Source organism: Phacochoerus africanus, chromosome 8 (assembly GCF_016906955.1).
Source record: "Phacochoerus africanus isolate WHEZ1 chromosome 8, ROS_Pafr_v1, whole genome shotgun sequence".
NCBI lineage: Eukaryota > Metazoa > Chordata > Mammalia > Artiodactyla > Suidae > Phacochoerus > Phacochoerus africanus.
Genome location: NC_062551.1, coordinates 76,548,633 through 76,559,849, shown reverse-complemented (window position 1 = coordinate 76,559,849; position 11,217 = coordinate 76,548,633). Strand labels below are relative to the sequence as shown.

The 11,217-nt window shown below is 52.4% G+C and overlaps 1 protein-coding gene across 1 annotated transcript in view; it reads right to left on the bottom strand.

Moving 5' to 3' along the window:
* Positions 1-1,185: 1,185 nt before the first annotated feature.
* Positions 1,186-11,217, bottom strand: part of IGSF21 (immunoglobin superfamily member 21) — a 259,892-nt gene continuing 249,860 nt past the window's right edge. Inside the window, exons 7-10 of the mRNA XM_047791144.1 lie at positions 3,043-3,128; positions 2,495-2,687; positions 2,098-2,136; positions 1,186-1,415 (exon numbers count right to left, since the gene is read on the bottom strand). Of these exons, the coding sequence (XP_047647100.1) occupies positions 1,342-1,415; positions 2,098-2,136; positions 2,495-2,687; positions 3,043-3,128 (392 nt within the window). The 3' untranslated portion in view covers positions 1,186-1,341. The remainder of the gene's footprint in view (positions 1,416-2,097; positions 2,137-2,494; positions 2,688-3,042; positions 3,129-11,217) is intronic.

Below are 11,217 nucleotides of genomic sequence, written 5' to 3'. Positions count from 1 at the left end.
GATACTAGCTGGTTTCATAGCCCACTGAGCCACAGTAGGAACTACCCCAAAGAAATTTTTATTGTGTTAATCCCGTAAAACCCTGGGGTTAATGTGTTACTGCAGCCTAGCCTAGCCTCTACAGACTAATGCAATCTTCCGTGAGTTCTCTTTGGTGACTCTCAGGTCTTGGCCACAGCTCAGAGAGGCCAGCCTCCCCCCTCAGTCCTTCTCTCCAATAGCTGAATGGTGTGAGGAATCTTCTAGTAGTTGCATAGAAAGTTCTGGAACCTCTACTACTGACTTACATGTGATTTTTTTTTTGGTCTTTTTGCCTTTTCTTGGGCCACTTCCACGACATATGGAGGTTCCTAGGCTAGGGGTCGAATTGGAGCTATAGCCGCCAGCCTACGCCACAGCCACAGCAACACGGGATCCGAGCCACGTCCACAACCTACACCACAGCTCATGGCAATGCTGGATCCTTAACCCACTGAGCAAGGCCAGGGATTGAAGCCGCAACCTCATGGTTCCTAGTCGGATTCGTTAACCACTGAGCCACAGCGGGAATTCCAATATGTGATCTTGATTAATGTTGACCTTGGCCATGTGAGTTGTGTTGGCTAAAAGGGTGTTCAAAGACATGATAGGCAGAGGCTTTAACAGTGCTTGTGTGATTTGGATTTATTTCCTTAAGCTTTGATGATTCATGCTAGGAGGATCAAATGTCAGCTAACCACCGCCTCTTTGCCCTCGGCCCCAGAACTAAGAGTCATGGAGATCAGCCCGCCCATAGCCTGAAGTTCAGCCCAGACCAGCCTGTTAGGCTGCCCACACCAACCCTAGACTAGATCATCTGAACCACTGCATCCTGAACCTCGACACAGACATAATAGCAATGCTTGCTGTGGCATATGCCACTGCTATTTGGGTTGGCTTGTTATGCAGCATTATTGTGTCAAGAGCTGACTATGATACTTAGTCCTACGGGAACTTGGATTTTCCAAGTAGAGTCTCTGGTTACTTCCCACATCTGGACTCAAGTGAGACAAGGATCCACCCCTCATCCGGGGAAGAGCATGCCCTCCGTGTCCTCTGTTACCACCCTCAGTGCCTGTCCCAAGGTGGCGGCGGGGGGGGGGGGTGGTGGTGTTGTGCCAGTTGCTGCTATAGAACAAAAACAAAATATAGAGCCACAGACTGAGATGGGGAAAAGTGGTCTGTTTTAATTAAACCAGTCGAAGAAGCCAAGACACGGACAGAAAGAGACTAAGAACAAGACTGGAAATAGTTTAGAAAAGAAATGAAAACCGATCGCAGAGGTGTCAGTGCCGGAGGGAGTGGGGGGAGCGGGCTGAGCCTTCACGTCAGCTCCAGGACCACTGTCAGGGCGAGCACCACTGTGAGCCGGACACCAGCAGGGCCCGATGTGGAACCTGCGTAGGAGGGAGCAGCATCAGAGCCTGTGCCCCCCTGACCCACTTTCTGATGGCACAGCTGGCTGTGGAGCCTGGGGAACACGGGGCTTCAAAGGGGCTGGGCCAAGAGTCTGGACTTCAGTGTTAGGATGCTCTGGGTTCAAATCCCACCTGACTATGCATGATCCCTCCCCTGTCCCCAGTCTGCTGGGCAGAGGTCAGGCTCCTTGGTGGCCATCAGGACCTTCTGTGGGGACTAGGAGTGGGGGGCCTCCCCTGGGAACTGTGGGATTGGCTCAGTGTGGGGAGCGGAGGGCTGGCAGGCCTGAAAGAGGGTCAGGGTCCCATAAGCATGGTGCCCAAGTCGGGGGCAGCCCAGGGAGGGTGTGTGAGACCCATCGTCCTATAAATGGTCCAGGGCCCCAGAACGTAGCCCCTAGGTCAACACTGGACACATGCTCTTGGGCCCTCGGCAGCTGAGCCCTCTGAGAGAGACATGGTCCCTCGAAATCCCTGCTGGCCTCTTTGGGATGCTGAGTCCCCTTAATTGCTTTAGGGCCACTCCTGCCCTTGGAGCCAGACTCTGTCCAACTGGAGGGCCATCACCTGCATAAGACACGAGGGAGGAGCGAGGGCATGCAAAGGGGCTCTTTGGGGGACCAGAGCTTTGAAGCCAGAAGCTCCAGGAGTGGAGACCTACCATTGGAGTCCTCTGTTCCTCTTGGGATATTTGGGTTTTCTGTTGGGAAGAACAGAAAGAGAAGTAAAGCATGGACGGCAATGGGAACGCGGCAAAGGAGCCCCCCCATCCAGCCCCTGCTGTGTGCTGTCTCATGCACTCTTTCAGGGCAGCCACACAGCCTCTGTGTGCTGGGTGGTATCAGCCCCATTCTGCACATGGAGACCCCCAGGGAGGGTAAGCAGTTTGCCAAGGATGGCCCAGCTACTAAGTGGTGGATCTGGGATTTGAACCCAGGGCTCTGTAGCTCCAAAGCCGTTATGGTTTTAACCACTGCTTCCTCTTCCTTGGGACAGCTCCAGCCAGGAGCCCCCCACCCCCACCCCAGTAGCTCTCCGGATCCCCAGGCGCAGTGTACCAAACACGATGAGCCGGGTGTGTGTGTCGGTGGAGCCCAGCGGGTTCTGGGCCATGCAGCGGTACATGGAGCCGTTGAGCTCGGCGGGAACCCGCTCCAGCACCAGCTCCTTCCCATCGAACTCAGCGCTGCCATCCAGGAGGCGGCTTCCAACCCGCGTCCATGTGAACATGGGCTCCGGGAAGACTTCGTTCTGTTGGTCAAAGTAGGAGATTGGGTCACAAGAGGAACCATTCTGCTGGAGCAGGATGGGGACACACGTTCATCCGATGGGATGGGTGTGGCTGCCTGGCAGCCCGGGAAGAAAAGGACGCTAGGGCTGGGGAGAATGTTAAGACCCACGCGTGCCATGTCTGCTCGGAGATCTGGATGGGCGAGCAGAAACCTTCATGCATCCCGCAGAAGCCGATTCTGCCCTAACACAGACTAGGAGGCTGAGCCGGGGCTGGAGGTCAAGGGACGAGCATGCTGCCCCAGGGTGCTGGCCCCCCTGATGGTGCCCTGGACCACTTTCCACTGCCTTCACAGATGCTCAGAGAGAGGCTGACCTGAAATCCGTGGACCAGAATCCTCACCGTATCCCCGACTCGGGCTCTGCTGGGCGTCATGACAATTTTGGGTCCTTTGGGGGCAACTGTAGGGGGAGAAAGGCCAAGTCAGAGAGGCATGTGTTTGTGCGGGGGAGGGAAGACTAAGCAAATAAAGCAGGGGCAGGGGGAATGGAAGAGAACGTTCCTGTCAGCTTCCATCATTCATGCCTCCATTCACCCACACACGTTTCCCGACCCCGCCTGGGACCTGGGGATTTAATGGTGTGCAGAACATAATCCCTGCCCTTGTGCGGTTCACGCTCCTTGGGGGTAAAAGACCAGCACAAGCTAGTGTGATGGAGGGTCAGATCAGAGAGGTCCAGTGGATGGTGGAGTCAGGGATGCCCAAGGGAGGGGCTCCCGGGAGATGGCTCAGCTGTGGATGGAGAAAAACCTGCTCCAGCAGACGTACTGCTCAGAGGACCCACCCCAACTCCCACCTGCCCTAAACCCTTGTGCCTGAGGTTCTGTCATTATCATGCCTATTGTACCGATGTGTTACTGAGGCCCAGAGAGGGGCGGTGACTTGCCAAAGGTCACACAGTGGAGAAGAGCTGGGATCAAAATTCTGGTTTCATCACTCCGGCTCCAGGGCTCCTTCTACCAGGTTAATCTGCTCAGGAGGGTTTTTCTGGCACCTCTGGGTTGGAGGTGAGTGGAAGGTGGCAAAGTGTGGGGGGAACCATCTCTTTCCTTGGGCCTGTGTCCTCCCTGCCTCTCTCCCTCACCTCCTGTATCACTTCTTCCAAGCCCCTTCACTCCTCTGAGCTTGAGAGACAAGACACCCAAGGATGTTGCCCTCCTGGGAACCAGAGACTATGGGGCTGGAAGAGCCACTGGGATCTTTGAGTCCATCCTCCCAGGTTTCAGACTGAGAAATCGAGGCCCGGCGCTAACGAAGGGTTTTAGCCAAGGTCACCCACAAGGTCACCCACAGAGATAGTTTCTCCTGTTTTCATGACTTTGGGGCCAGGCTTATTTCTGCCAGATCCTTTCACTCACTCACTCATTCATTCAACAAGTAATTGTTGAGCCAACCAGGCGGCAGGGCTCGGGACACCGTGGCAATGGAGACTAAGTGCCTGCCGACAGGGAGCTGACACTTTCATCAGGGAGACATTTGATACACAAATAAGTACATGGACGAGGCGCTGCTGGAGAGTCACAGCAGAGAATCAGAGCAGTGGGCAGTGCTGACGTTTCAGTTGAGATAAAGCTCTCAAGGAGGGTTCCAGGTGGAGGGTGTCGTGCTGAGGCAGAAGGTCAGGGGAAGTGGGCACAGGGGCCCAGGGGCCTGTAGAGCTTCCTGGGCCCGGGGAAAGTCATAGGATTGTTTTTCTTTTCTTTCTTTTCTTTTCTTTTCTTTTTTTCTTTTTTTTTTTTGTCTTTTGTCTTTTTAGGGCCACACCCATGGCATATGGAGGTTCCCAGGCTAGGGGTCGAATCAGAGCTACAGCGGCCAGCCTATGCCACAGCCACAGTAACGCGGGATCCGAGCCTCATCTGTGATCTACATCACAGCTCACGGCAACGCTGGATCCTTAACCCACTGAGCAAGGCCAGGGATCAAACCCATGTCCTCAGTCCTCATGGATGCTAGTCGGGTTCATTAACCGTTGCACCACAATGGAAATTCCGGGTTTTGATTGGGCTGCCATGCTTGGGACCACTCTCTGCAAACATCTTTCAGGGGTAGCAGCAGCAGGAAAGCTTTGTCCCCAGGCCCCGGGGATGGCCTGGGATTGCCCCCTCTGCCCGCCTGCTCCCAGAGCTCCTCAGAGCTCTCAGAGCAGGAATCGCAGCAGCAGTGGGCGTGGGTGGTCTCCGAGGCACTGTCAGTTTCATTCTCAGAGAACAAAACCAAAGGGCTATTAATTAAACCAGGAGCAAGACATCTGGAAGTGCCACATGGGGCGGAGGGACGCACCAGCAGGAAGAGCCGGGCTTGCTGGAGGAGAAGAGAGAACCGGAGGGGTCGAGGGCGGCTTGCAGCTGCGGCTGCCAATAAAAGACACCCCTGGAGCAGGCGCTTCACCAGGCCTTCCCCAAATGCAGAATGGGAACCGCCAGAGCAACCCTTGCCCACACGACCCTGAGTTGTTAGCAATATCGGGAGATGATGGGTTTGGGCGCTGACATTTATCCAGCGCATCCTCAGTGCCAGGCCCTTGGGTGAGCATCTTACCCATGATCTCATTTAAACTTTCCCCATTCGGAAATGAAGGGTTAGGGCAGTCATGTCAGTTCCTCGCCTTTTTTAATTAACTCTCAAGTGCTGTGAAGGTCCCTTTGCAGGTGGGAAGCGCTGTGTAGAGTGGTCTGGCGCTGGGTTTTTGTCGGCTCTCTTTGTCCTGCTGGGACGGCACTGTCCAGATGCAGCCAGCAGGGGGCGTGGGAGAGCATCCCGTCCCAGAGCCATGCAGACAGACACGGTCCCTCCTAGGTCAGATTCCTAAGGGCCCTGGTTTCTAAAGCCCTGGTCCACTCCCTTCAGTTGGGCCTGGGTCTACAGAACCAGAGGGGAGAGACCTGACGTTGATCAGGTGCCTAACCTGCACCTGACCCCCTTCTAGGACTGTCATGCCCACCTTAGTGCACCTAGGTTGCCGTGAAACCCAATTTGCAGGCCATAAAACTGGCCGTGAGGAGAGCAGTGGCAGAGGCAGGATCTGAGTCTTCAGAGGGAAGCTGGGAGCCTGGGGGTAAAGGAGTCGGGGGAGCTGGAGGCCTTTGTCTATGAGGGCAGCCAGACCCCTCCCTTGCCACCCTGAGCTGCCAGGCCTAGTAGTGGCTCCTGCATGGAGCTGAACTTGAGGGCCAGAGGGTGGGCAGGTGAGGGGTCCACTCTGCCCTCACCCCTCCGAGTTTGATCCTGGCAGCTGCCAACTGGTAAAGGACTTCGTGGCCGGGGGCCCCTCTGAATCCTGCCCTCGCTGCTGCACTGAGATGCTCGGGAAGTCAGGTCAGTTGCCATCACCCTCACCTTCCACCACATGCTGATACCCCACAGCAGCTCCTGGCAGTCACGTCCTGCCTCCCCACCTTGCCCTAGAACACATCACTGAAAGTTCTCGAAGGGAGGTCCTCAGCCTCTGGGACGTCCCTCTCTCAACCCCTGGGCATATGGAAAGAGTGGGCATTGGGAGACCCAGCACTGAGGACTGCCTTCTACTCTCCTGTTGCACAACTTGGATGAGGCAGTGCAGCTTGTCGGGCCTCGGTTTTCTCACCTGTAAATGGGGAGGATAGGCTGCCATCCTACTATTTGAGGAGTTGCTCTGAAAAATGACAATGAGGAGATGACGAGACAGAAATGTGAACTCTGAAGTGGTGTACACCTGCTCAGGGGAATGCAAAAGCTTCTGATTACGTAACTGCTGTCTTTACTTTCCTGAGCATTTTGCTGCAAAGATAGCCTGGTGAAATCTTATGGAAAAGCTCCTCTGGGGCCCCGTCTCAAGAATTCTGGATGTTCACTAGGACAACCACTCATCCATCCATCCATCCTTCCATCCATCCATTCACCCATCCATCCATCCAACCATCCATCCATCCATCCACCTATCATCCACCCATCCATCCATCCAACCACCCACCCACCCATCCATTCATCCATCATCCACCTACCCACCCACCCATCCATCCATCCATCCATCCATCCATTCATCTACCTATCACCCACCCATTCATCCATCCATCCATCCACCTATCCATCCATCCAGCCTTGTATCCATCCATCCGCATATCTACCCATAAACCTACTAATCCACTCACCCACCCATTCATTCATCTGCTCCATCCATTTAGTTCTTTATTGCACACCTAATCTCTGTTGGCCACTATGCAGGACGATGTTAGGGTTGCAATAATGAATAACAACAGTAGCTTATGTTACCTGATGACTTACTCTGTCCCTACGCTCGGTACTTTGTATGTGCTGTCTGGTTTAACCTTCACAATAGCCCAGAAAAGCATTAAATAATTGATTATTAAAGAAATGTGTGTTAAGTCATATGTTCAGATTGTCCTGAGCCCTGCGCCATGTGAACTGGGCAGGTAAAGGCCCTGCCCATTGTGCCCTTAAATTCTAGTGGAGGATCCAGGCCATAAGAAAATACATCATACACTTGCAGGTGGAGAGAAAGGCAGTGTCATAAAAGCAAGGTAAGGAGTTGATGGGGCCAGGAGGAAGAGGAGGCTGAGACAGGGTGTTCAGGGAAGAAGCCTCTGAGTAGAAGACTGGAGCAGAGATCTGAATGCAGGAGGGGTTGAGAGTATCTTGGGTAAGATTATTCTAGGCAGAAAGAAAGGACAGCGCAAAGTCACAGAGATGGGCCTAAGCTGAGCGTGTTCAAGGAAGAGTGAGGAAAACCCCGTGGCTGGAGCAGATGGAGTGGAGGAGAGCATGAAAGATGAGCACCGTGGGGGTGTCACTTCAAATATGATGGTAGCCTGGTGGGTTGTTGTGTTTCGACTTTCCTATCTTTTTAAATTGTGATACAACTCCCAGAAGGGAAATGCCCTGTTCTTAAGAACATACTTTGACAAATCTTAATAAATGTGAACACCTGTGTGACCACCCTCCCCATCAAATTCGAGAATATTCCCAACACTGCAAAGGTCCCCTGATGCTTCCTTCCAGTCAATTTCCACTCTCCATGGGTAAACACTGTTCTGATTTCTATCCCCAGAGGTGTGTTTTATGTTCTAGAAGTCTATATGAATGGCATTGTGCAGTGCCTACTCTGCTGTCTGGTTACTTTCACTCAGCACAATATTTCTGAGTCCATGTTGTGGGTGTATTAGAAGTTCATTCATTCATCTGAACTGATGAGAAGGGATTCACTACATGACTATATCACAAATTTGTTCATCCATTTTCCTAATTGTGGACATTTGGATTTGTTTTTTTTTTTTTAAAGCTGCACCCGTGGTGCATGGAAGTTCCCAGGCTAGGGGTCAAATCGGAGCTACAGCTTCCAGTCTACCCCACAGCCACAGCAACATGGGATCCAAGCTGCATCTGGGACCTATACCACAGCTCACAGCAACGCCAGATCCTTAACCCACGAAGTGAGGCCAGGGATGGAACCTTCGTCCTCATGGTTACTAGTCTGGTTGGTAACCCACTGAGCTGCAGTGGGAAGTCCCTGGGTTTTTTTAAATAGCTTTTGTTCTTGTTATTGTTATGGATGAAGCCGCTGTGAACATTCAGGTCTTTGTGGACATATGTTTTCATTTCTCTCGGTTAAATACTTGGGAGTGAAATTGCTGGGTCCTAGAGCAGCGAGGGGTGGGGTTTTTTTAACCTGGTAAGAAACTACCTGTTTTTCAAAGCAGTCATACCGGTGTATACTCCAGCCCCGGAGTTGGTGTTGGCCCTCTTTTCCATTTTAGGCATATTCTGGTGGTTGTAAAATGGTCTCTCATTGAAGTTTTAGTCTTCATTTCCCATCTCCCTTTTTACATGCAGAGTGGCCATTTGTAGATCCTAATCTTTAAAGAAATTTGCCTTGTCTTGTCCTTATTGATCTGCAGTCGTTCTTTATATATTCTGGATTCAAATCCTTTGTCATAGATCCATACGGAGAGTATCTTCCCTCAGTCTGTAGTTTGCTTTTTCATTTCACCTCGTTTCATTTTCTTAAAAGTGTCTTCTAAGGAGCAGGGGATTTGAATTTTGATTAAGTCCAATTCACCAATTTTCAAATTTGCATTTAGTGCTTTTCATGACCTCCTTAAGAAATCCTTGCCTACCTCAATGTCACAAAGATATACTCCAATGTTTTGCTCTAGAAGTTTTATGATGCTGTTTTACTCTGAGGTCTGTGATTCAGCTCAGATTAATTCTTGCGTGTGTACAACACAGGGATCAGGTTCATTTTTTTCCTTAAGAGTATCCGATAGTCCTGAGGTCCTATGTTAAGAACAGTTCTCTTTCCCCATTGAACGGTCTGGGAACCTTTGTCGAACATCATCAAACTTTTTTTTTCTTGTCTATTTTAGGGCTGCACCCGAGGCATATGGAGGTTCCCAAGCTAGGGGTCAAATCGGAGCTGTAGCCGCCAACCTACACCACAGCCACAGCAACGCCAGATCCAAGCCGTATCTTTGACCTATATACACCACAGCTCACAGCACACTGGATCCTTAACCCACTGAGTGAGGCCAGGGATTGAACCTGCATCCTCATGGATACTACTCAGATTCATTTCTGACGAGGTACGATGGGAAATCCTTTTTTTTTTTTAACAATTTTACTTTTTTTTTAAAAATTTTTTGTATTGTTTGATTTCTTTTTCTTTTTTCTTTTTTTTTTTTTTAGTGGCTGCACCCGAGGCCTATGGAAGTTCCTGGGTGAGGGATCTAACCTGTGTCTCTGCAGCAACCTGATCTGCAGTTAGATTTTTAACCCATTGAGCCCCAGTGGGAACAAATATCACCTGACTTTATATGGGTCTGGTTTTGGACTTGTTTTTGTTCTATCAATCCGTTTGTCTACCTTTGTAGGGTTGTGGGCGGATGTGCGTGTGTCATGATTGGATTTATATTTTCGATCATTCCTGGGAGCAGAGAGACTAGAAGAGGATGTAAGAGGGAGCAGAGAAGCTAGTTTGGGGGCTACTGGAGTAATTGAGCATGAATCGCTGGTGCTTGGATTAGATGGTCAAAGAAGAAACCAGGATGAGAAGGGGTGGATGTGGGGGTATATTCTGAGGCTGAGCTGCCGGGGCTTGAGGATGGCTTGGATGTGGAGTATGAGAAAAGAGGGGGAAAGTGGGTGACTCTAAAGGGTCTGGCTTGATGAGCAGGAAGGTCAAGATGCAGTTGCCATCTACTGAGATGGGTGCTCGGACCAGCAGGCATCTTTCTTCTAGGGTGTGTGTGGGGGTGGCATCTGTGTTGAGGGGGCATCCTGGGAGGGGGACCATGACAGGGAGCCAAGCCCCAACCCTGGTTGGCTGGACCTTTAACGTCTTGATCAGACGATTGGATTCTGTGCCCCAGGAGGTCAGCTCACACAGCCCACTGTCTCACTGCCATGGCCAGTGTGCCGGGTGCCCTGATTGTGGGACTCGCTCAGGACCCCGCCAGCTCGCACCACTCCACTGGCTACACCCACTGGCTCCATGCATGCTCACCACAGCCCCACTGGGTGGGTAGTAGAGTTCAGGGGTTAAGAGCGTGGGTTCTGGGGTCAGACCTGACTGGATGACCTAAGGAGAGTTCCTTGAAGCCCGGGAGCCCTCGCTTATAGAGTGAGAATAATGATGGCAAAGCTCAGCTGCCGCATAGGGTCACCGCAATGACAACTTGTGAGGAAAGCATCTCGCCTAGAGCCTGGCTCCAGACATTTCTGGGGTCACTCTTATTCCCCCAACTCAACAGGTCAGAAAATGAGGCTTGGAGACCTAAGAGGCCAAAGATCTCACCGGGTGACAGCAGCTGGTTGGATAGGAGGCCAGCCTGGGGGTCTCTTCACTCCCGCACCCAATTCGACCCCATCACATGAGTGACCCTGCTATGTCCCCCACTTCCCCGCTGCCTGTGAGCGGGCCTTTCTCTTGCTCTGATGAGGAGGGCTGGGGGGCATGCCAAGGGGGCTCCAGTCAAGGGAAGCATCTGGAATCAGGGACAGGGCAGGCAAGGGCTTTAATATGGCATGTGATGAGGGGTGGGAAGGGGGTGGAACAGGCCAGCGGCAGTGCCCTCGCCATCCCTGGGGGACCTGAGTTGCAAGCTCACCTTACTAGCTGGTCGGAAGCCCTTATCACCTCTGGTCTTTGTCATCCTCTGTGGGTGTGGGGCAAGGAGCCCTCCCCTGGGAAGGGGAGGCTTGGGCAAGACAGGCAGGGGGTGGCTTTTAAGGGCAAAGCATCTCGACGAAGGGTGGAGGGTGCTCTGCCTCCCAGCCTGGAAGCTGATTGTATCTTAGGGACAAGGAGCTTCAGACGCAAGAAGGAATTCTGGGAAGGATGGAGGGTCCAGGGAAATGGCAGGGGGAGGGGTGGCCTGGTGAGGTGAGAGGGCTGAGAGAGGGCAGACTCTGGGTGGGGAGGGTCCCAGCGCCTGGCACATGGCCTGGCTGTAAGGGGTGCTGGTGCAGTTTCTATGGCATGATGAGCAAACGGT